At 44.3% G+C, this 26,695-nt stretch overlaps 1 protein-coding gene across 2 annotated transcripts; it reads right to left on the bottom strand.

Moving 5' to 3' along the window:
* Positions 1-1,226: 1,226 nt before the first annotated feature.
* akt1s1 (AKT1 substrate 1 (proline-rich)) lies at positions 1,227-26,203 on the bottom strand. Of its 2 annotated transcripts, none has more exons than XM_055663283.1 (5): positions 26,067-26,203; positions 10,811-11,303; positions 8,501-8,584; positions 7,272-7,426; positions 1,227-5,449 (listed from the first exon to the last, which is right to left on the bottom strand). In XM_055663283.1, the coding sequence occupies exons 2-5, from the start codon at positions 11,283-11,285 to the stop codon at positions 5,306-5,308; spliced, it is 858 nt and encodes a 285-aa protein (XP_055519258.1). In that variant the 5' UTR covers positions 11,286-11,303; positions 26,067-26,203; the 3' UTR covers positions 1,227-5,305. The 2 variants fall into 2 exon arrangements, with proteins under 2 accessions (XP_055519258.1, XP_055519257.1); XM_055663282.1 differs by having other exon boundaries at positions 25,983-26,143.
* Positions 26,204-26,695: the final 492 nt, after the last annotated feature.

Genomic DNA, 26,695 nt, shown 5'->3' with positions numbered 1-26,695 from the left:
GGGGAGAAAACAGGAACGGGGTACTGATTTTGGATGATCAGTGGTCATCATATTGAATGGCGGTGCTGGCTCCAAGGGCCGAATGGCCTACTCCTGCACCTGCCATCTATGTTTCTATGTGTAAACCAGCATCTGCAGTTCCTTCTTACACTGTACCGTTCTATGTTCCGTGGCTGGGCACAGAGACAATAGATCAAGGAACAAATTATCGCGAAGGTGGTGTTGAAAGAATTACAAGTCACACCCATAATAATCACTTGACTTTATTCTTTTAAAAAAATTAGCCATATTCTTTTGTCAGTTTCTCACCATTTTCTGTTCACATTTCCAGCAGCAATTGTCTCGTTAGTTAGTTAAACATGTCCAAAAGCAAAAAAAACAAAAAAAAAAACAGGTTTACTTGGGAGACCTCTGAAGATGCAGAGTTCTGCTGTGAACACATGCGTGGCAGTGCCCTTGCTCAGCAGCAGACACTCCTGCATCATTCAGTATCAAGGTGATTTAAAATGTCCAGTTTTCCTTTTCAAGTCCTTCTGAATGACACTCCAGCTACAAGATGGGGGGGGGGGGGGGGGGGGGGGGGGGGGATGTATAGAGTGGCACATCCAGGAGGGAAAAAAAAGCCCAATTGATATGAAGAAAACTTTGGAAACGGCAGCAATGCTAAATTGGGTGGAGTATTTCTTATTCCCGATTGAAGTTCCTTCAAAATAACTCGGAGGGGAGGGGGGGGGAGACAGTCTGAAAATATAGACCAAACATGTTCCCATCCCTACTTGCCCCAATTCCTTTCAAACTAGAAAATTTAAGCATTAAAAAGAGATCGGCTAGCTGAAAGTGAAAGAAAAACAGAGTGGGTCACCCACATGTGATAGTAACTGAAAGAAGGGCCCAATTCCAGCCAGTATAAAAACTAACCAAGGACCACATGTTGAGGATTAGACCAGAGTTTAAAAACTAGGCAGAGTCTAGTTCAGAGTCTTTAACACAGCACTACAGGAAGTGGCAGAGATCTCATTAACTACAGCCTCAACTCTGCGTGCGAGACGGGCCACAGCTCTATTGGAGTGGTGGATCAGCACAGATTAAAATAGGGGAAAGACATTCTGCAGTCCTCCAACTTGCTTTCTGCCCACCCAACTCTACGAGGGGAATCCTTCACTACTGCGCTCACATGGTAGACTGGTCAGCTAAAGTATAACACTGCAGGAATTAATTTAAAAACAAAAAGGGGGAAGAGAGATCACAGTAGAACTTTATTTTTCACCAGGAGCTCAATTGCCAGAGGCCTACATTTTAAAATAGATAGATTGCCATTTTATAACAAACAGTGAACCCCTTATACTGTAATGGAGCCTTTAGATATCAGCCCAAATCTTTCCCCCACCCCCCTCAATGAGAGAAAAAAAATAAGTGTTTCTCCTTCTAGGTGCTTAATAACAGCCAATTAAATGTTTTGTTTTTTTTATAAGGCGTTGTTTTAAGGATTAAGCAAAATTTTTGGCCAAAACAGAATTTTGAGAGGGATTTCACACAGCTTTTAAACAGAAACTGGGCTTCAGAAGTGCAGAGCAAGACTAGCTGTTCTAGTTTCATATTCCTTGCCTCCCTCCAACATGTGCAGCCAGAACAGACCCGACTCCACTCGTGTTTCCACTGGAGTGCAACTACCCACGGCCCCACTTCACAGCTGGCTGGAGCCGACAGCAGATGTGGGCTTACGAGGCAGGAATCGCAGAGGGATTCGAGCTGCAGAATGAAACTGGGAGGCTGCACCGGGCAAAGATGCTCAGTCGGCGGGGAGAGGGAGGCGAGCCTTGTGTGAAACAGCGTTGCATAAACCCGTGGGAGCAGCCAGACTCCATCTGTGAAGGCAAATCCCAACTGCATGAATGCCAAGTGCCTGCAATCACATCAGCCCATCCCACAGTAGAAAGGCATCACATCAATGAAACCCGTATGGGTGACTGCAGGGTGGTACGAAGGATGTGCCAACTGAACTAGGCGCAAATGTCTTTCCCATCTCTGCCCTAGCAGGGAATGGCAGTGTTTTGTGGAAAGGCGCTAAATCTTCCAAGCACACTCTTCCCAATCAGGGCCTAAATCAGTCATATTCGGAGATCCATCAGTCACGGTTTGCACATTCCTCTCTACAAAGGAGGATTGGCCAAGTGTGGCCGATATGGAAACTCTGAACGTGAACAGCAAGGAAAATTGTAACATGAACTGCCACGCTCATCTCACAGCCCCCACCTCTCGATCACCCAGGCAAGAGGCTGGAGAGAAGGCAGCCACAGTCGAAGAGCTTGGCACAAAATAAAAAAAAATAAAAAAAAAATAAAAAAAAATTTAATGCTGGAATTAAATTTCCTTGGATGCTCTCCCAATGTGGGAACTGGAATCCAAACTGATGTCCAGGAACAGCTGCAGCAAGTCAACGGTGCGGTGTGCTCACACGCAACAAGAACTCCATTCAGAATTTGTGCATCTAGCTCAAGAGCACGCCAGTCTTACTAAAAGATGTTTTATCAGATGGTCAATTGTCTGATCCGGTGATGAAATACAAAAGAGTAAAGAATCCACCTTCACTGGTGGGATGTGATCGAGATATTGACAACACCCAACGTGTGAGAAATGACTGCAGATGCTGGATAAAATCCAAAGGTAGACGCAAAATGCTGGAGTAACTCGGCGGGCGGGGCAGCATCTATGGAGAGAAGGAACAGGCGACGTTTCGGGTCGAGAGGTCTTCAGTCTGAAGAAGGGTCTCGACCCGAAACGTCACCCATTCCTTCTCTCCATAGATGCTGCCTCGTCCACTGAGTTACTCCAGCTATGTGTCTACCTTTGACAACATCCAATGCATTCTGATATGACCATTTAACAAAACGGAAACATGGTTGCTATTCCTCCATCCCCTGTCTAGAGACCGACTGGATGGCAACAAGGCTGGTTCTGGAGAAGGCAGAGGCAACAACAGAATGGAGGGGACGAGGCTAGGGACAGGTACTTTTTGGTTGCGTCGTTTCGGCACCGGTTTTTGATTGTCCTCCCGTTTAATATAAATGTAGTTTTCTGTTGTCCCCTATAAATTGTGTCATGAATTTTTCTATGCCCAAAGTAAAAATAACCAGCTGGTGACTAATCTTAATTCATCTAAACTTTCATCTCAATTAAGCATATAGCAATAATAAACCTGTAGCTAAACCAGTAGAATGCATTTCGAGACTTTTGTAATCATTTACCGTCTACTTTGTTAATGATCGCAGTTTTTGTTTTTACCCTCAATCTCCTGCTCTCTACCTGGTTGTAGGGGTTATGGGTGAGACGGTCGCTTGAATTAGCAACAAGGTGCCGAAACGGTGGCGCCGAACGCTACCACTCCGGCGAGGCTAACCCGATCGTCTACAACTTTCACCGACACCAGCCAGCATAATAACACCACTGTAGCCAGCCTGAAGTGAAACAAGGGAAAGAAAAAATAACACATGCAAAAGCTCCCAAACCACAAATTTAAAAAAAGGCATCACACAAGCCATTTAGGTTTATAAACAGGTGGCCGCAACACACTGTGCAAGGTCAGCCAACAAGCCAGGCAAACAGAAAGGGAAATCAACTCGACATTTGCATCGCAAAGCCTTTCTTCAGCTGGGAGCAGAAAAAGAGTTTTTTTTTTTTTTAAAAACAAAACAAAAAGATAGGCTGCAGCGACCGTTGGAGGGGTCTGGAGTCGTTTGAAAGGAGACGAGAGCTTTCTTTATAATTTTAAGACAGGAACAAGCAGCATTCAGTTCCTATGGCAACTTGTGCAAAGGCAGCATCTTAAGCAAGATGGAACAGGCCCCTCATGCTGCAGTTGACAATTCCCAGCCAAACTGTGCTGGCATTGAGCAGCGGGCCAGTTACTTTCGACAAGAATCGTGCATGGCACGCATCGCCATGCACGATAAAGTCAACGGCTAAAGGCCATAAAATGTCCTCCATTTTAAATTAAACACGGGCACTAAAGCGTGCACCACTGATCTAATGCTGCGGGCTCCTCGAATCCACATTGGATTCCAATTGGAATCACTTTGTGTTCATGGGACTGGGCTGCAGAGAATGGAGCAGTACAGTTCCACCGTACCCAAGATATCTGCTGCGAGACAAGTCTCAAAAGAAGCTGGGTGACCATATATATATATATATATATATGCACAAGGTAGCACAGAACCAACACGGCAGTCTCCAAGGCAAAGCCAGCTGATGGCATCCATTTGACAATCCACTTGCACACGTTTTATCAGGTCACCTGAAGGAGGCGCCATCAAAAGATGCTGAATAAAGAGGCAAAGAACCGCAAGAGATGTAACGGAAGGATCGATGCCAAATCGGGACACCGGGAACACTTTTATTTATCTCAGATTAACCAGAAAAACAAGTCCCTCTCACCGCCATAACAAAATGAATCTTATTTCAGGAGTTGCTTGGATTTTACGTATTTCTGGGGGAAGTATGTAGTTTAAAAATAAACACTTAAAAAGGAAAAAAAAAAACATTATCAAGTATGCAAATTCCATAATTTCTTCCAGAAATGATCAGATCCTTGAAATGTGGTTCTGAAAAATATGACAGGGTTATATTCTCAGTTGGCAGCAGGGGCAGCACGCAGTAATATAGTGTTTGAAGGATCCTGTTCCTACCTGAACTAATGCAGGCTGCTGACTACACATGTGTCAGCACAGCATGAAACTTCACCGACAAGGTTACGGAGGGGCGATTTGAGGGGGAAAAGGGGACTGTACAGTGGGTGCTTGATATTCCATGCAAGGAGATTATACCCTCCCTTCAAAAGGAGATAAAAAGTTTAAATTCTGGTCTTCGATAGAATGAACGACCAAGGTTTCAAATAGATTCCCTCCAGTTGGATCTCCAGCCTCAACCAGCTTTCAAGATTTTTGCTCGAGCACAGTGAAGGGGGCCAGTTAGGCTGTTTAAAAGCTGTGGGCGGTCATTGAAAAAGGAGAAAGACCTACAAGTCAGGACAAAGGTAGATTTGTGGAATAATGCTTTTTATCAGAAATATACTATAAAGTTTATACTTTTCCTTCAGCGCAAAAAAAAAGTTAGAATCAACTCGAACCAGTCTTGTCATTCACAACCTTAAATGCTACATGTAGTGCTACATGGATTGCCACAGGCTTCTGGCCAGTAAGATCTTGCTTCATAGGAAGCATCTCTGTAGTGTTGGGTGGTGTTGAGGCCGTTTTGGGGGTGACGGGGCTCGGATGGAGGGAGGGAGGGAAGGAGGGATCGAAAAGTGCTTTTAATACTTCCGATAGGGCTTCTGAAAGTCGCCAGTGTTGAGTCGAGGTCGAGGTAGGTCGCCAAACATCTCGGTGCCGTCCGTCACGCTCATGGTCAAGGCTTTCATGCTGGCGGCAATCTTGTCCAAGTCCGGCGAAGGCAACTGGGGGCAGGAAGGAAAAGGTAGTCAGTCACAAGCCAGTGGCAAGAATATCAGCCAGGATCCTCATAGAATTCACTGCACCCAAAGTCAGTGACAATAAGCGAGTTCGGTATTCCGAAAAAGCTACAAAGACATTTCATTTCCCTGAATTCCATTTGTCAAGTCAAGTTCTTGGTCCTTCAAAATATTCCAAATGGAATTTAAACTGGAGGTGGTGAAGGGAGGGCTTAAGCCAGAAAGAGTTCTTGGGAAGAAAGAGCTACTTTAAATTTAGTTGCATCTGGTTGGGTAACTATAGTTGGGTGGAGATTATTCCATGCTTTAATTGTGCGGGGGAAGAACGAATTGCTGTACACATCTGTCTTTGTAGCTGGGATCACAAATTGGATCGAATGCCCTCGTCTGCTCCTAATTGGTTTGGGTTTGGTGTAGGTCTTGTAGTCTATGTCGAGCTGACCATTTAACATTTTGTAAAAACAGGTCAAACGGTGAGCTTCACGTCTGTCTTGGAGAGGGTTTATTTGTCACATACACATGCGAGGTGTGCAGTGAAATGAAAAGTGGCAATGCACGCGGTCTTTGTGCAAAAAACAAACAACAAACTACAACCAGAATGGAACAGAATCACATATTCTTTTACATATTACATATTGTGGGAGGAAGGAAAAAGGAAAAAAACACTATTTTAAGAAAAACAAAAACAAACAGTAGAATGGTACAGTAAAGTTAGTCCCTGGTGAGGTAGGGAAGTATGCTTTCCTTTGCAAATTGTGCCAAAATTGAACCAGCAGCGACTAATTGGGAAAGTTAAGTGTTGAACTCCAGGTACAATTCAATCTTTTCACTCACTAACTTGATTGGTTGAGATGCAAGGGATGTTCTTCACACTTGAAGTGTAGGCACTACTGTTTCCCATTGCCGATTGCCCTGAATTTGGAAGAGCTACATGGTCCCTTGATTCCATTGGGATCAATTGATAAGACAACTGTATCAGTTGGATTGGGATTGGGCAGGAAGACCTTAGAGTCACAGTGGTTGCACGTTAGAAAGAGGCCATTTGGCCCTACAAATCTTTACTGGCTTCATGCTCAAGTATTTTCCAACTAGTCCTGCTACAAGCTCATCAACCCCCCCCACCCCCCCCCAGCCTTTTGGACATTGCACCGAAATATCTTGCAGTGTATATATTCCACACCCTTTCCAAAAAGGCCATACTGCTTAATGTCCATTTGATGGTCAGTTTTACTAATGACATTTTAATTTTTTTTATTTTTTTTTAAATTATTATTTATTTCGAACAGAATAAAAGAATAAAAAGCAAGTGTGAAACAGCATACAAAAAAACCAAAACAAAAGTATTGTTTTGTATCACCACGGCGAGCGGTCCTGGACATCGGGCCGCCCGTAGCTGCAACTACGGAGGGCTTGGGGAGGCCCTGACCACGAGGAACAGTGGAGGAAGAGACTGACTTTGGTGCCTTCCCACACAGTGGGAAACTTTGATTCTGCTGTGTGGGGATGTTTTATGTCAAATTCTATAGTGTGTTGTGTTCTTTATTTTTATTGTATGGCTGTATGGGAATTTCATTTCACAGTGCCATCTGGCACATGCGACAATTAAATGTATCTTGTAGGAGCAGGAAGAAGCCAAAGCTTATTAATTCCCACCCCTTATTCAACTGTTTGTAATTATCTTATACAAATTTAGCAGCTATATGTACACCATATGTACACTAGCCGCTATATGTACACCAACTTATTTACATTTAGAGCGAGAGAGAGCGCGAGAGAGTGAGAGAGCGAGAGAGAATATGCATCTTACCCGTTCTTCATTATCCCCATCGTGAAACTTCTTTGGCTTCAGGTCCTTGAATCCCCAGATGGGCACAGACATGGGCAAGGACTTGGCATACTGATGACACATTGTTTGAGATAGAGATTGTGGACGGACTGGAAGTTCTTCACTCAAACTGCCATCTGCAAGGCATGGGCAGAGGGAGGGGAGAGGAGGGGGAAAGAGAGAGAAAGGAAGGGGAGAAATGAAAGGCATCCATTAGCCACAAGATACTGCACTACTCTGAGATGCACAACACCGCATTCAGGTACGTGGTACATTGTTTACTGTGTACGAGTCAAACGCATCTCAACTCTACCCGTATGCATATTTACCCATTGGAAGTGTTTAGAGATAACGCCCTTCGGCCCACCGAGTACTAACTATGTACTCACAGGGCAGCACAGCGGTAGAGTTGCTGCATTACTGGACTAGAGACCTGGCTATGACCCCGACTATGGGTGCTGTCTGTATGAAGCTGGTACATTCTCCCCGCGACTGTGTGAGTTTCCTCCGGTTTCATCGCACACTCCAAAGACATGCAGGTTTGTAGGTTTAATTGGCTTTTATAAAATGGCAAGTAGTCGCTAGTGTGCGCAGGAAAGTGTTAGTTTATGAGGTGAAACCTGCTAGGCACAGATTCGGTGGGCTGAAAAGCCCATTTCTGCAATGAATCCCTAAAGTCTATAGAGTCCGCTCTAATCAATGACCACTCGTACACAGGTTCCATCCTACACACCGGGGACAATTTGCAGAAGCCAATTAGCCTACAAACCGGACAGCCTTTGGAAAGTGGAAACAAACAGAGGCATCCGGAGAAAACACAAGCAGCCGCAAGGAGAACATAAACACAGGTCTTCAGACGGTCTGAAGAAGGGTTACTGGCCCGAAACGTTGCTTATTTCCTTCGCTCCATAGAATCTGCCGTACCCGCTGAGTTCCTCCAGCAAATTTGTCCACCTTCGATTTTCCAGCATCTGCATTCCTTCTTGAACATACACACAGCACCCTTAGTCGGAATCAAAGCCAGGTCTCTGGCGATGGAAGGCAGCAGCTCTACCACTGTGCTATCCTGCTCTCAAACCAATTTTTGAAGTGCATGGGAGGGGACCAGTGAGCCACTGCAAGCAACATTACCCAGAGTAAACACAGCTCTCTCCTACCCATTTGGCCTTTACCCCATTCTACATAGTTTGCAGTTTGCCCTGGAGACTTACCATCTGTGCTCTCACCATCCAAATCAGATTCAAAGAAGGGCTCACAATCCTGACTGGTCGATTCTTCGTCCATCGTGAAAATAGCTGGAGAAGGAGGGGAAAAGAGAAATCAAATTAGCACAATGTGATGTCAACAGCCTTCAAAGAGTATGGACATCAACAAATTAGGGGTACAGCCAACGGAAGAGGGTTATGGCAACTTAAATGTGAAGATGAACGATTGACAACTTTAATGCAGGTTTACACACAACACCACTGTGGTGGGCAGAATCACGAACATGGATGAGACACAGAGTACAAGAAGGAGAGACAGAACTTAGTGACACGGTGTCAGGGCAGTAAGGTTAAACTACCGACACACTACTGAGTTAAGAAGAACGTGTGCCCCTTGGAGGCAGCTGGACAGGGTGAATGTTGCGAGGGTATTTCCTGTCACAGGAGAGTTCTGAACTAGAGGACAGGGTCTCAGAATAAGTTGGAACCCACTAAAGACAAAAGATGAGGAAGAATCTCTCTTAAAAGGTTGCAGGTCTTTAGAACTCCTTGCCACAGAGCTGTGGGTGGTCTTCAGGTACACGTGGGTACTAAGAATGAACTTGTAATCATTTAGAAGGAGATATTTAATTAGGGAATCAAGGATAATTGTTGGGGAGGGGGGAGGGGAAGGGCAGGAGAGTGGACTGAGAGAATGTCAGATCATGACCTTATTGAATGCAGAACAGGCTCAATTTCACAGCCAACTTCAGTTCCTGCATTTTATGGTCTAATGGATTTGTATTTGTCTAGTACAAGACGATTAGTGGGGAATTTACTGCCGTTACTGCATTCCGTTGCCTCTGTACTGTACACTGCACAATGACAATCAAGTTTGAATCTGAATCTGAAAAACTGCAGACTTACTGGGAAGTGAACAAGGAATATTATTAATTAGAAAGGATATTCTGGGACGTGACCTTTTAGCAAGTTGGGAAGGTTGGGGGCGGTGGGAGAGCAGCAGGCACATGGTTGGTCAGGGACAGCTTAAAGTGCCTTTATTTAAATCTGGCTCGTGTGAAAAGGGCATGCAAGCTGGTGCAGCTTATTCCCAAGTTCATCAGAGTCTATTGAAAGATGACCCAGTGTTATGCAGTTTACATCACATCTCTCATCAAGGAAATCCAATTCAGTACAGACAGGATGCTAGCACCTCAGGAAAAATAGACCCTGTGGATCAGTTACTGCAAACGACACTGGAAACTGTACTGTATGCATGTACTAGCAGTATGATATCATTCCGCTTATTTGGGGGATTTGCTTTATGAATGGGAAATCTGGATCAAATCTGAATTCACAACTGGTCGGTCAGTTTAACACAAGCAGACACACAACATCCAGCGCTGTATAGAAAGAAAATGAAGGTCGTTAAAATTAAATCGGAAAAGCATTGAGAAATAGGAGGGAGTGGGAGTGACTGGACTACTCCCAGAAGAATAGTCTAGTCTCGACCCGAAACGTCACCCATTCCTTCTATCCGGAGATGCCGAGTTACTGCAGCATTTTGCGTCTATCTTCGGACTATTCTGCGTTCCGCTCTTCGGTACTCGGGGCTCTCGTGGACATTTTTCAACATGTTGAAAAATCTTCACGCGTCTTCCCGTGCTTACCTGCCGTTAGCGAGTCTTCCCGAGTACCTGACGTTAGCGTTATGAGCCGCTAAGAGACGTCCCCGAGCTCCGACGTACCAGCTACGTTCATTCTCCGTGCTTACCACGAGTTTGATTTTTTTTTTAAACTCGGGAGAGCTCTTGGAATGAACTTGTACCGTGGGACAGGGTTACACATTACAGGCAATTTTGTAGATAGGCCAATTAACCTGCAAACCGCACGTGGGAGGAAACAGGAACACCCGGAGGAAATCCAGGGGATTACAGGGAGAACATGCAAACTCCACACAGTCAGCAGCAGAGGTTAGGATTGAGCCAAAGTCTCTGACACCTTGAGGCAGCAGCTCAACCTGCTGCATCAACTTCATGTAGTTTCCTCCAATCCTGAACTAAATTAATACTCTTCCTGGGGATTAAAATGCATTTCATAGTTGTCGACAATACCGAAAATCAAAATGAAAAACATAGAGGAAAAATCCTATCTAGTCTCATTGTCAAAAATTTGACCAAAAACCAATTAATACGTTTCCAACAGAAATTTGCGAGTTGTTCTCATTGAAATTTTTTTTTCTTAATCTGCAAAAAAGTTAACATTTATACCAGTATAAATATCTTTTCATGTTGCAATACAAACACAACAGTTGACTGTGGCGGTGGAGTTCTTTACCTGAAGAATCATTTAAGTTACATCTGTCCACTTCTCTCTCGGTTTCCGAAGTCGTTCTCTCATCGCTCTCTGCCACTCCGGAGTCACATTCTGCCTCTGCTCTCAGTTCCATCGGGCTCAGACTGTCAGCGGGCAAGCCCCCCTTGCCGTAAATGGACGGGTAGCTCTTGGAGAAGGAGTCCTCAGCGCTGCACGTGTCCTCCTCCTTTGCCGCTTTCCCGCTGCCCCCCCGCTCCAGCACGGTGCTGCTGGTGTAGGCGGAGGTCTTGTGGAAAACTGCTATATCGTCCAGGTAGTGCTTGGTGGCGTCCGAGAGGGTCCCCGTCCCGTGGACAGCGTAGGCGAGGTTAGACTGCAGCTTGGGCCGGTAAGCAGTGAGGAGGACGACATCGTTGCCCGTTTGCTTACGGTACTTGTCCACCATGCAGACCAGAGAGTCCCAGCTCTCTTGGTGGTTATCAAGCATGTCAGTCATCGTCTTAGGTGTAGTTGCCTGTAGGACAGCAGAAACAGTTCATACGTTTAGTAGGGCTAGCAGTACACGCTGGGACAATGTTGATGAGGCCTTAGCTGGAGCATACTCTTTGTTTAATTGTGGCCAACACACTTAAGGGTGGCATTTGAGGCTACAATAGCAATTTGGTCCCTTGCCCTTTTACGATTATGGAGGGAAGAAGGGTTAGTGTTCCCATTCCCAAGGCGAATAAAGATGGTCAAAAGCATTTGACAACATGACTTAAGAGTAAATAAGGAAAAACTACTTCTAGTGGTATACAGTTAGGAGGACAGGCCTCAACAGCAAGATAGAACACTTTTACAGAGCAAGTTATTACAATTTACCCCAAAATAGATAGACATAGAAATAGGTGCCGGAGGAGGCCATTCGGCCCTTCGAGCCAGCACCGCCATTCATTGTGATCATGGCTGATCGTCCCATATCAATAACCCGTGCCTGCCTTCTCCCCATATCCCTCGACTCCACTAGCCCAGAGAGCTCTATCTAACTCTCTCTTAAATATGGCTCTTTTTAACTTTTTCATGGAAACTGCCTTATTTTACGATGGGGAAAGATAGCAGGTTATTCAAAGAACTCGAATAGTCAAAATGTGCTGAATCCTCTTTCTGTTTTGATATTTTCTATAACACTTGGCAAATTGTAGCAGGTTACCAACAGGTTGCCAACAGCATTCAGCCAGTGACCATTCAAGGTGTGCAAATATTCATGTTATTTGTGGGGCAGTGGGTTGTGCCTTGATGGATTCGGAATTGTTGGTTCCTCCAGAACGTTGTGTATGGCTATCAAATTACTTGTCATAAATGACAGCTGCAAGAACAAAATTATAAAAGCACAGAAGAGCATGATACAGCACACCAGTGGTCATCTTGCATTGTTGTTTAAGAGCTACCCTGTTAGTCCCATCTTTCAGCTCATGCCCCATACCTCAATTTCGCATTTCTATTATTGATTCAATTCTGCATTGCACATCCATATTGTATCCGTTTGAACCTCCCCTTCAGTTGAGCGTTTGTGCTGAGTTTACAAAAAAGAGTGGGCAACAACATATTTCTACAATGCAGGGGTGTTTACATTTTTTTTTCTAAAAAGGATTAATAAAAACAGAAGTAACCACCTCTCAGCAAGAGATTCTGTTGGTGCACCCAATGTCAGAGCTCAGGAATGGACCACTCCATTGCCATGGTTGGTGTAGTAAGCTTCAGGTTGATGTGTGGACATATTAGGGAGGGGGCTGAAGCATTAAAAGGTTAGCTCCACATTAGGCCCAAAAGCAGACACCTGGCCTATAAGTAGCACAACCTTTCATGGCATTTTGTTTGCTATGCCAGAAGCCAAACTGACCTAAACTACAAGCATTAGCAATTTTTTTTTAAATTGACTTGCCATTTATTGATTTGTTTTCCTTGGCAAGAAGTTTACATCAAAAGGAAATCAGAGTAAACAAATTAATCCATTTAATGCTGTGTCCATATTTAGAAATGATGAAAGGTCATTTGTGAACAGCCAAGCTGTAATTCCATGCTCCCTCCCACCAGGGGCATTAAATCACTGGGCAGATCACAACTCCACTCTGGTTATTTGATCCACATGTCCCAATACAAGACAAACAAACACTGCCATGATACACTGCTCCCTCCAGAGGTAAAACCGGGCACAATCTTCACTGAGGAGTATATTTTCAGCAAATAACACAAGAGCTCTGTCTGGTTTCACGGTTGAATCTTTAGCAAGCAGCTAAACATGGAGGGAAGCCAGCACACACAATTCACAGCAAGCAGGGCCTCACCATATTTTCCAGGTCAGTGGGGTTGGGTTACAGCAAAGGATCAGATGCAGTAATTTGAATAGATCGCACTGGGCAGCCAAAAGCCTGGGAGATCAGCAACTGCTTTTTTTTTCTTATTTTATTTTCCGTCTTGCCAATTGGAAAATAGCACAAAAGCAGCACGTTGGGCAAGATATTGATAGAAACAAAAATGGCTCCAGCATCACGACCTCAGGACATCCTAAAACTCTTTAAAACTGAATATGGACCTGGTCTTTATTCATTGCTGTAGGACAGGAAATACTGCAGCTAATTTGTGCACAGGAATATCACATTTCAGTTTGCAGGATCAAGACCAGGTTTTTTGGGGGGTTTTTAAAATTGAAGTAGTCAATTATTAACTATTGGACAGAGCACTGGAGTGAACACCCCTGCTTCTCACAGAATCTACTGCTTTTTCATTACTCTCCTAACCCCTCACCTCAAAGAAACAAGGCGGAACCCAACATCAAGTTTCAAACTAAGATAGGGCCATGTGCTTTAGTTTAGAATAGAGATACAGCATAGAAACAGACCCTTCTCCCACCGAGTCTGTGTGAACCAATGATCACCCTACATTAATTATATCTTCAGATAGATTAAGTCTGAAGAAGGGTTTCGGCCGTAAACGTTGCCCATTTCCTTCGCTCCATAGATGCTGTCGCACCCGCTGAGTTGCTCCAGTATTTTGTCTACCTTCAATTTTCCAGCATCTGCAGTTCCTTCTTAAACATTAATTCTGTCTTGTATCTTTTACAGAAGACAATTAACCTGCAAAGGAGGAAAGGAAGAGGAGGAGCCCAAGGGCCGAGGGAGAGCTGGGAAGGGGATGAGACAGCAAGGGCTACCGGAAATTGGAGAATTCAATGTTTATGCCGCTAGGGTGCAGACTGCCCAAGCGGAATATGAGGCGCTCCTCCTCCAATTTCTGGTGGTGCTCACTCTGGCCATGGAGGAGGCCCAGGACAGAAAGGTCGGATTTGGAATGGGAGGGGGAGTTGAAGTGCTGAGCCACAGGGAGATCAGGTTGGTTATTGTGGACCGAGCGGAGGTGTTCGGCGAGACGATCGCCAAGCCTACGCTTGGTCCCACCGATGTAGATCAGCTGACAGCTAGAGCAGCGGATGCAATAGATGAGGTTGGAGGAGGTGCAGGTGAACCTCTGTCGCACCTGGAACGACTGCTTGGGTCCTTGAATGGAGTTGAGGGGGGAGGTAAAGCGACGAGTGTAGCATCTCCTGCGGTTGCAAGGGAGCGGTCTTTGTGGAAAGCAGACGGGGGGGGGGGGAGATGGGAAGATGTGGCGAGTAGTGGGGTCATGTTGGAGGTGGCGGAAATGATGGAGGACTATTTGTTGTATGTGACGACTAGTGGGGTGGAAGGTGAGGACTGGGGGACTGCTTCTGAGCTTGTGCTACCACATGCTTCCCATGGTGCGGCAACCACAACTATTCACGACGTTCCAAATGCGATCCAACCAATGTTTTATACAGTTACAGCATGACAGTGCAACTCTTACTCTCAATGTCTCAGCCTGTGAAGGCAAGCATAGCAAAAGCCTTCTGCACCTCCCAATCCCCATGTCATCACTTTCTGGGAGCTTGACCCTGCATCCCTAAGGACTCACTGTACATCAACACTCCCAAGGCCCCTGCTGTTTACCCTACGTCATACTAGAATGTGACTGCCAAGTATATTGCTCCACACTTGCCTGTATTAAATTTGATCTGCCCTTATTCTAAAAAATTACTAATCAGACCACCTACATTCCCATCCAAGTGGTCCCAGCATCATTCCCCGTGGTACACCACTCGTTACAGATCTCCAGTCAGAAAGATACCCAGCTATCACTGCACTCTGCCTCCTTTCATCAAGCCAATTTTGCAGCGGGCCTCAAATTCTTTGTGCCTGTCATAGAGGACGTGAAGCAAAGATCCTACAGAGAGCAAGATAGTCCACTCAACTAAAAAGACGTAGTACGGTCATGGGCAGATTCATGGGTAACTTAAGGCCCCATATCCGTAACCGGCTTCCGTCTCTGCACCAAAGATCCCATAGCGGAGCAAAGATACTAGTGCGGAGACGGAAGCCGGTTACGGAAACATACTCGTAAAAATCAAAGTTCGTTGGTAAAAATAGTCTCCTCATTTTCAGAATTTTAATTTATTAACACAAAGTGTTCCCCCGCAACGTTGATTACACTGCGGGTCGGGTTACGGCAATGGATGAATAAAAAGGCCCACGTTCTGTTCCGTTGCGTACTACACATCAGCCCATTGCATTTAGCAGGAGTTGTCCATCTTGTTCCGCTATAGGATCTTTGACATGAAGTGCCTTACTGAATCTCATGCAAGGCATTTCTACAGTATTGCCTTGAATTTTAGTACCCACCTGAAGAACTATTGCAAGACATTTCCACCTCACAAACTATCGCAAGTCCATGCCCACACCAACTCCACCCAGTCTGAAGGGTTAGGGTTAACGTCGCCTATCCAAATTCTCCAGAGATGCTACTTGACACACTAAGTTACTCAAGCACTTGGCATCTCTTTTTGTAAAGCAGCATCTGCAGTCCCTCTTGCCCACCCAATCAATCCTGATTTGCAAGTAAACGTACATCAATATCCCTCAAAATGTAACAACTAGTTCTCTATCGCTGATGCAACACTCACGAGCCTGTGATTTCCACGCTCATCCCAAATGCCCTTTCATAAATAAGGTGTCGATTTGAATTATTCTCTGGTTCAGGAAACTCCCAGAGTCTAGGAGTCAAATAATGCTGGGTCTCATCAAGAAGCAGAATTGCACCAACGCAAGGGGTTGCAAGTTTGAGATAAATAGGAGCAAGAACATAAAGGGATGTGACGATAGGAACGAGACATTCAGATCTGATGAAGCGTCTCAGATCTGAAACAGCCATCTGTTATTCCATAAATGCCATCAGACCTGCTGAGTCTGACTAGGATTTTTTTGCATTTCGGATTACCAGAAATCAGTGATGTGTTTTAATTTTCATATGACATTGTTTAAACTGGAAGCCAATACAACAACAAGACAAACAGAAAACGTGGTGTAAAGAGCCAAGAAAAGGTTTCGACAACTTTAGATTAGAATTTTAAAATACACACACACACACAAATACAATTATCATGCCACCCTCTCAGAATCTCTCTGGCGCTCTCCCAAAGGAGTCAGCAGTGCAACAAGAACTAGACTAGGCAGGCGACTGTTAAGGATGACGAAAGTGTGATACGACAGAAAATCCTATTTCTGTAAATGCGTGGCACTTATCACATTTAAGGCCAAGTTACTGACCAGACTATTTTATAATCTCCTATTTGAATTAGGGATGCCATGTCTTATTAAAGCACTGCACAACTTTCTCATTCATTTTCCAAACAGTGCTGAAAAACAATAAAGTGCCCAGACACAAGGATCCAATTTTGACTCAAATCGGCAGAAACTCAGAATGAACAATGGGCAAGGTTCCATCATTAAACTACATTGCAAAGATACACATTTGTGCACTGACCAACTGATAAAAAACTAATTTTATGAGTGACAACTTAAATGTTTGACTGTTAAAGAAACAAACATATCATATTAACTTGCCCATATCACACTATTGGCAAAATAACATACAACATGTACAGTGCCTCCAATGTAGCAAGCTGCCCCACATTGCATGGAGGACAGCAATTCAGAGACAGTGACCCAGGATCCATTCAAGCCGAGGAAGAGGAAGTGGCGATCGAATCTGCAACTGCTCAACTTTCATCATTGTTCAACTTCTTTCAAGGAGAAGCTATACTTCACCCTCGTTAGACCTCATTTGGACTACGCAGTTGCAGCATGGGACCCATACACAAATAAAAACATTTCTTCCATCGAACGTGTTCAAAGACAGGCAGCTCGATTTGTTACCAACATCTATTAGTACTTCACACTGTGTTTTTGATTTTCTGTTTTTGGATTGAATTCTGTTTTTAATTTGTGTCTCTGTGATGTCTTTATTACTTGTTTTATTCCGATTAAATGTTTTTATTCCGATTACTATGCAAGGTGTCCTTGAGATGTCTGAAAAGCACCCATTAAATAAAATTTATTATTATTATGAGAGAGAAGCGAGTGTCACCAAACTTCTGAATTCTCTGGGGTGGAACCCTCTCCAAGGCAGACATGAAGCTTACCGTTTGACCCGTTTTTACAAAATGTTAAATGGTCAGCTCGACATAGACTACAAGACCTACACCAAACCCAAACCAATTAGGAGCAGACGAGGGCATTCGATCCAATTTGTGATCCCAACTACAAAGACAGATGTCTACAGCAATTCGTTCTTCCCCCGCACAATTAAAGCATGGAATAATCTCCACCCAACTATAGTTACCCAACCAGATGCAACTACATTTAAAGTAGCTCTTTCTTCTCAATAACCCTTTCTGGCTTAAGTCATCCCTCCACCACCTCCAGTTTAAATTCCATTTGGAATATATTGGAGGACCAAGAAACCAAGCTTCCATCATTAAATTACAATGCAAAGATACACGTCTGTGCATTGACCAACTGTCAGAAAACTAATTTAATGAGTGCCAATTTAAATGCTTGATTGTTAAAGAAACAAACATATCATATTACCTCGCCCATATCACACTATTGCCAAAATAACATATAACATGTACAGTGCCTCCAATGTAGCAATGTATAGCATGGAGAAGAGCAATTCACAGACAGTGATCCAGGATCCATTCAAGCCGAGGAAGAGGAAGTAATGGTCGAATCTGCAACTGCTTAACCATACATGCAACTTCTGGTATCTCTGGCCTTTCAACATCCTAACCCATTCCTGTCTGGCACTGCCAGTGGGCAAACAATATTTTGCTCTCCAAAATGTAAAATCAGCCTGGCTACAGAGTTTTAAAGATCCACCCCGCCTCGAGTCATTGCCCCAGAGAATGCAGACAGCTTCAAATGCAGAATGTGGAATTGCTCAACCAGTACCTAACCACTAAGGTTAACCACTATCTATCTCATTAACAAAGCCAGTCGAAAATAGACAGCTCTCTCTTTCAAAAGGAACAAAAAGATCAATGACTTTTGGCTTGCTCATTGCTGAAATATTTCTTAACCCAAGAACAAGCAATTTGTGCAGATGCTGGTTTAAACCGAAGATAGACACAAAAAGCTGGAGTAACTCAGCAGGCCAGACAGCATCTCTGGAGAGAAGGAATAGGCGTTGTTTCGGGTCAGAAAGAGGGTCGTCTTCTAGATTTATAGAATCCTACAGCAGAGAAGCAGGCCACACAACGCTAGTTACACTTGCATTTACCTCCCACATTTGTATACTCTCACTCTACTTCATCCAATGCCAGTAGTACAGGTATTCATAGAGCCCTCCACAAGAGGCTGTCGATACTGTAATAGTGACGGCATTAGTACCTTTACAGGTAAACCTTCACCATAACCCTATTTCATGTGTTTATGCGCCTGACCGCAGATGTTAAAAAGGTCTCTGTCGGATGCAAATGGCTGGGATCTAAAGGACACCCCGTCAGGCCTTGGATCTTACAGAGGAAGGATGTGCAGCTACCATATCGTAGTGGTGAAAACCACTTGCCTTAAGTAGCGAAGGAGACTTCTCAAGCCGCTTCTAAACCACCACTCTAATCATCGAAGGCTGCTGCCAAGCCAACTGTACAGGCCCAAGCTTTGGGTTTTAACAAGGTTCAATCAATGCAGCATTCAGCTCACAGAAGGCCTGCTCTCAGCTCCTCTGTGGGGTTGTTGGTAACCCAGCACGCCCAGCTGCCCGTCTTGGCATGGTTGCTTCCAACTTAACGTTTCTTTGCTCCAGTAGGCTACTCTGGAACTTTATCAAATGCCTTACTGAAATTCATGTAGACAACAACGCTATCCCTAATTAGCCTATTCCCTTCCAAATGGGAGTAATCCTACCTGAGGAATCCTCCCAAACAGCTTCCCTAATACAGTTGTGAAGCTCACTGGCTTATAATTCTCTGGATTCTCTTGACGTCCCTTCTTAAACAAAGGAACAACGTTAGCTGTTCTCCAGTCCTCTGGGACCTCAACATTTGTTTTCCCCATTAAGTGTGACAGGGTCAGAATTCCTGTCTGAGAAAGCTCTAGCAGACAGCTACGCCACACTGTTTGACTTCACCATCTCTAAAGCACATAAAAATATTTCAATATAAAAGAGAAATATTGTGAATGCTGCAAATCCAAAAAAAAGGTACCAAATGCATTATTTGTGGGTTTGGGTTCTGGGCTAGTCTGTTTGACCAACTCGCCGTCCACCTACACGACTTGACGAGGAGTTTCCAGCAGGAACCCATCGAGGAGGCACAGCGCGCTGTAATCCTTAGATACATCGCAGCTACATGTGGTCTATGGTCTCACACTTTAAAGACAGTGTGGAAATAGGCCCTTCAGCCCACCGAGACCATGCCGACCAGTGATCCCCATACACTAGCACTAGGGACAGATCATCATTTTACCAGAGTCAATGAACCTGCAAACCTGTACATCTTTGTAGTGTGGGAACACTCGGAGAAAACCCACATGGTCACAGGGAGAATGTACAAACTCTGTACTGACAACACTCCCAGTCAGGATCAAACCCGGGTCTCTGGTGCTCTGCGGCACTGTGCCATCACACATCAGATTACAAGGGACACCAACGTGCATCAGACACTGAAGATAGACACTAAATGCTGGAGTAACTCAGCGGGTCAGGTGGTATCTCTTGAGAAAAGGAATAGGTGACGTTTTGGGCCGAGACCCTTCTTTAGACACCTTCGAGAGAGAACCGTAGGCTTAGCAGCAACCCAATGGCTCGTACTTTCACCAATGTCCAGGCACAAGCTCTGCCTGTCAAACTTCACTGGTCCCAAATGTATGTTAACCAAGAGATAGCTTCTACAAAGAAAGAACCATGTACACTATCTGTACCAGCACAGCCAAAGGAGGCCCTCTTCAGGGATGTACATTTGCACCAGACTGTACTTCACCCTGCCCATTGCGATTGAATGGGTTTAAAATTTCTTAGCAAAACATCAGCTACTACAGTGCTCTCCATAATGTTTGGGCCAAAGACCCGCCACTTATTTATTTGCCTCTGTACTCCACAATTTGAGATTTGTAATAGAAAAAAAATCACATGTGTTTAAAGTGCACATTGTCAGATTTTATTAAAGGGTATTTTTATACATTTTGGTTTCACCTTGTAGAAATTACAGCTGTTATTACGCATAGTCCCCACATTTCAGGGCACCATAATGGCTTCACAGGTGTTTGTAATTGCTCAGGTGTGTTTAAATGCCTCCTAAATGCAGGTATAAGAGAGCTCTCAGCACCTAGTCTTTCCTCCAGTCTTTCCATCATCTTGGAAAATTTTATTGCTGTTTATCAACACGAGGACCAAAGTTGTGCCAATGAAAGTTAAAGAAGCCATTATGAGACTGAGAAACAAGAATAAACTGTTGAGACATCAGCCAAACCTTAGGCTTATCAAAATCAATTGTTTTGAACATCATTAAGAAGAAAGAGAGCACTGGTGAGATTACTAATCACAAAGGGACTGGCAGGCCAAGGAAGGCCTCCTCTATAATAAAGAAAAAGCCCCACACACCTGTCCGACAGATCAGAAACACTCTTCAGGAGTCAGGTGTGGATTTGTCAATGACCACTGTCCGCAGAAGACTTCATGAACAGAAATACAGAGGCTACACTGCAAGATGCAAACCACTGGTTAGCCGCAAAAATAGGATGGTCGGGTTACAGTTTGCCAAGAAGTACTTAAAAGAGCAACCACAGTTCTGGAAAAAGGTGTTGTGGACAGACGAGACAAAGATCAACTTATATCAGAGTGATGGCAAGAGCAAAGTATGGAGGAGAGACTGAACTGGCCAAGATCCACAGCATACCACCTCATCTGTGAAACACGACGGGGGTGTAATGGCCTGGGCATGTATGGTGGTAGCATAATGAATTCCGATGTGTATAGACACATCCCATCTGCTCAAGTTCAAACAAATGCCTCAAAATTCATTGGCCGGCAGTGGTATGGTAAAAATGGTAAATTCTTGAGTGGCCAAGTCAATCACCCGATCTGAACCCAATTGAGCATGCTCTTTATATGCTGAAGAGAAAACTGAAGGGGACTAGCCCCCCAAAACAAGCATAAGCTAAAGTTGGCTACAATACCTGCCTGGCACAGCATCACCAGAGAAGACACCCTGCAACTGGTGATGTCCATGAATTGCAGACTTCAAGCAGTCAATGCATGCAAAGGATATTAGCAACAAAATACTAAACATGACTACTTTCATTTACATGACATTGCTGTGTCCCAAACATTGTGGTGCCCTGAAATGGCACTCTCAACAATCAACGAATGTCGTGAAATGCTCCCTACCTATTGGCACAAGGGACTTCTTATCTCTTGTCCTGTGTACTTGATTCTGTGCCCTAAAGCACAACACACTAACTGAAGCATGCAGTCAGACAGATACAGCATAACAGGTCATTCAGCCCATTTATACTAATTCTACATTCAATAATTTATTCTTCCCATGCTCTCACTTTCCAAGATTCTAATACTCACCTACACACTTGGGAACATTTACAGTGGCCAATTAACCTACCAACCCACGTCTTTGTGGTGTGGAAGGAAATTAGAGGTTACAGAGTGAACCTACAAGTCACGATTAAACCCAGGACTCGAGTGCTGTGAACTCTTACTAACTGTGCCACTGTGCTGTCCCAGTCACAGGAATATAAACCGTTTGTCTGCAGCAAGTTCCCACAAACACTAATGCATGAAGGATTAGGTAACCCATGGTGATATGTGAATGTTAAATAAAGGCAAGGGTAACTCCAATATGCCTTTCCAAAATGGCATCTTGGGATCTTTTGCCCACAGGATTGCAGACAAGAACAGGGAATCCCCAGATTATGACAGGGTTCCCTTCCCGCACACAGTTCATAAAGTGAGCTGGTCGCAAGTCAACAAACAAGGAGTACAGGAGTTGGTCACAGAAACTGCTGCGATGGGAGAGCAAGCAGACACGGTAAAGGTAACCTCCAAGCAATCATGGACTCGCTGAGTGAGCGACTGCTCAGCTCCACCCAGTCCCCAACTATTGCAGCATTGGGGAGGGTGGGGGGGAAGGGGCGGAAGGGTGGGGGCGGACGACAAAAAGGTTTGGGTGAAAAGACAAACAAAAATGCTCCATACCCATGGCACACAGCAGCCAGAAAATTTATCCTGCAGTCTCCCAATTATTCTTTCATTTGAATGGGTGTCCACAAGTCAGGCATTTGTAACCCAGTGTGTATGGAGGAACTGCAGATGCTGGTTTAAACAGAAGATAGACACAAAATGAGTTTGAAGAAGGGGCTCGACCCAAAACATCACCGAGAGATTTTGCCTGTCCCACCGAGTTACTCCAGTATTTTGTGTCTATCTTCGTAAACCAGTACTTAGTACAACTTGTCAAATGGAGACCTACAATAGTGCAGTAATATTTGCAAACTGATGGTGTCAGACAACGTTGGGCTGAAGTCTCAGGATGAAGTTGCTGATTCGAGGCCCGAGGTGTCCTCTGAGCCCAGTTAAAACAAAGCCCGGATAACTTCAAAATTATTCTTAGGTCTACCATTAAAAAAAAATATTTTGTTTTACTGCGGATACGAGTACTCAGAGGAACCTACTCTCAGACACATCCTCGAACAAGTGATGGAGATAGGCAACGTTTCGGGCCGAAACCCTTCTTCAGACACGCTGAGTTTCTCCAGCATTTTTGTGTACCCTCAAACAAGCGATGTTAATTTCTTGTCATGTACCATGCAACAGTGACTCCATGAGTGGACCACAAGGCACATGGGACACCACGAAAGGCATTATACAATGCAAATCTTGTATTCTGCACCACTTCCTTGGGCAAATAGTATCTTACTTCAACATATTATTCAAAACAAAGTACCATGACAATTAAGCAGTGCCTTAGATCAGCATAAATAACACACTTGCCTCAGCTCAGTGAGCAAACCCACAATCTTGGCTCAGGCAAGTCTGTTACGCCACCAAACCAACAGTTTACAAAAGACACACACCACTCAGATAATTTGATGTTATTGTCTATTGTGCAAGTGCAAAATAGCACACCAGTCAAAGTGTAGAGTTTCAACAGCACAAAATGTGATTTGGTCTAGCGAGTTCACCAGCCCAGTCAACCTCATTTCCTTGTAACAAAAATATTGTCTGCTCATCCAATTTTTTTTTGTGGAAACAATGAACTGCAAGAGGAACGCAGCAAGTCTGCGATGGGAAAAATAAACAAAATGCTGGAGTAATTCAGTGGATTAGGCAGCATACGTGGAAGGAATGTATAGCTGACATTTCAGGCCAGTACCCTTCTGCAGACCAATTGTAGTAGGGGAAAAAGAAAGCTCATAAACTGTCCACATCTCAAATTACATTCATACATATTTTCTGTACTCTTATAAACATCCATAGCCTTCCTAAAGTGCAGTAGGTCCCAAGATTGCAGCCTCTACAGTGCCTTCTGAATCCAAGTGAACTAGACAGGCAACATTTCAGTCCTGAAGGGCCACAACCCAAAACACGATCTGCCCTTTTCCCTCCACAGATGCTGCTGGACCCATCAAGTTCCTCCAGCAATTTGTTCTAAGCTCAAAATTCCAGCATCTGCATTGTCTTTTCTCTTTTCTGAAAGGCCCGGACAATTGGTTTTACTCATTAGTCAACAAGTTGCCATTATAAGCTTTTTTTTTTTAAATGCAAAATAAAATGTCTTTACTGATGCATTTGACATTAAATTTGAGCACCACTAATCCTTCAACCTTCTTCCTATGGAAACAGCTTCCTTCTATTCACACTTATTAAAATCATTTTTGTACACACCAAATCTTTACTTTGTTGGCAACACAAAGCCCAGGCTTAACATTGGAGGCAAAACCCTCAAAACCTCAAATTACTCAAGTAAATATTTTCTGTACTCTCTCAAGAACTTTCCTAAAGTGGAGCAAGTAGAACTTGATGCAACATCTGACCAATGTTTCAACATAATTCCTTTTATATACAATTTTTGCTACTTTTTTGGGGGGAGCTCCGGATTCATCAACGTTTAACATAACACACTCTCAGCATGTCCTAATAGACACCTGGGTCCTCATTTTGTCCCACTGAATTACTCCAGCATTTTGTGTCCATCTTCAGTGTAAACCAGCATCTGCAGTTCCTTCCTACACATTTAGAATTTCCAGTTTGGACCACATTAACATTTAAAGTGATACAGTGTGGAAACAGGCCCTTCAACCCGACTTGCCCACTCCAGCCAACATGCCCCAACTAGACGAGTCAAGCATCAGATTCAGATCCATCCAAACCCGACCTATCCATGTACCTCCTGTTTCTTAAACATAGGGATAGTCCCAGCCTCAACTACCTCCTCTGGCCACTTGTTCCATACACCCACCACCCTTTGTGTGGAATAAAGTTACTCCACAGGTTCCTATTAAATCTTCTCCCCTTTCTTCTTAAACCTATACCCTCTGGTCCTCGATTCACATACTCTGTCTGGGCAAGAGACTCTGTGCATCTAGCCTAACTTCCCTCTTATGATTTCACATACTTCATGAGGAATTAATGTTTTTTTCCCCCTACAAAATAAAATTTGATCACACAGAAAGTGCAAATATTCCACGAAATGCCTCACATCTGTGAGGCAAGACCAATGATTATAGAGGAGCTCCTCTATAATCTTTGGGCATGACCCCACACAAGACAAGTACCCCACACAAGACAAGGGGGAAAGCAGGCAATCCACAACTAACAGCCCTTGTACCAAAGGCAAAGCAAAAGAGTGGAGGGGGTCAGGAGAGGGGAAAAGAGGGTGAAGAGTTCCACGGGCAACTGGGAGAGGGGCTAAGCAGGGACAGTAGAATGGGGCATGGTGGTTGCAAAATGGAGTGAGAGAGCGAGGTTCATGCAAACCAGGATTATGCCTGGTCAGGGGCAGAATCAGAGCCTCTCTAGCTCCCTCACACACACACATTCAGGCACACACTCCTACACACACTCCTTCACCTACACTCACACTCCCACACTCCTTCACTCGCACTCCTTCACCTACACTCACACACTCACACACCTACACACACTCCTTCACCTACACTCACACACCTACACACACTCCTTCACCTACACTCACACTCCCACACTCACACTCACTCCTTCACTCACACTCCTTCACCTACACTCACACTCACACTCCCTCACACACACACACTCAGACTCACACTCCTACACACACTCCTTCACTCGCACTCCTTCACCTACACTCACACTCACACTCCTACACACACTCCTTCACTTGCACTCCTTCACCTACACTCACACACTCACACTCGCACACCTACACTCACATTCCCTCACTCACACATATTCACACTCCCTCACTCACACTCCTACACATATTCACTCCTTCACTCACTCACACCCTCATTCACCTACACTCACACACTCACACACCTACACACACTCCTTCACTCACACTTCTTCACCTACACTCACATTCCCTCACTCACACATATTCACACTCCATCACTCACTCCTACACATATTCACTCACTCCTACACTCACACCCTCATTCATACTCACACTCCTTCACTCACACTCATACACTCCTTCACACACACACACACTCCCATTCCCACACATTCATACTCCTACACACTCCCACTCCTTCACTATCACACTCCTACACACACTCGCACTCCGTCCCCCCCACACAGGCAAGCTCCTTACCTGCCGCTCCTCAAACCTTCCCACAGCCAGAGCCTCGGAAGCGCAGCGTCGCCCTCTTTATATCATCACGCAACCGCCAATTACCTCAGACGCTCATGGCATGGCATGACTTTCCACGCATTCTCCTTTTGCCCAGGAGCGGAACTATCCTTCTCACCGGCCGAGGGGAAACGCGCGAAAGCAACTATACATATTATCATATCATTATATATACATATATATTGGTGAATAAACGTTTGCGGGGCCCGCCCGCTCGCCCGCCCATTGCCCCGCACAAACATGGCGGCGCGGGGAAAAAAAAGATGTGTTTACCGGGTGGATAATTTTATTTATTCCGATCGCGTTTCCACGACGTTTATCGTGTAGCTCGGCCCAAAATATGAGGTGAACCCGAGTGGTTTATGTAAACAACAAGCGATCTGAGGGAGAAGAAAGCGTTTTAATTTGTCCCCCCCCCCCCCGCGTGAAATGGCGGCCGGGCCTATTCCTGCAGGCTTTATGTTTTCTAATTTGTGCGGCCTCTGAAAGTGGAATCTTTTATATATTTTAATCCGGATTTTTAACTTATGTGTTGTGTATTTAAAAAATACATCAATGATGATGTTTTTATAAGTGATATACTAAGATTTTATATGCAAGGCATTTTTTAATGTAATGTGTATTTAAAAAATATATAAATTATGATGTTTTTATGTGATATACTAAGATTTGAT

Source organism: Leucoraja erinacea, chromosome 37, assembly GCF_028641065.1.
Source record: "Leucoraja erinacea ecotype New England chromosome 37, Leri_hhj_1, whole genome shotgun sequence".
In the NCBI taxonomy this organism is placed as follows: Eukaryota; Metazoa; Chordata; class Chondrichthyes; order Rajiformes; family Rajidae; genus Leucoraja; species Leucoraja erinaceus.
The sequence above is the reverse complement of the archived record's forward strand: the minus strand, read 5'-3'. Positions and strand labels throughout refer to the sequence as shown.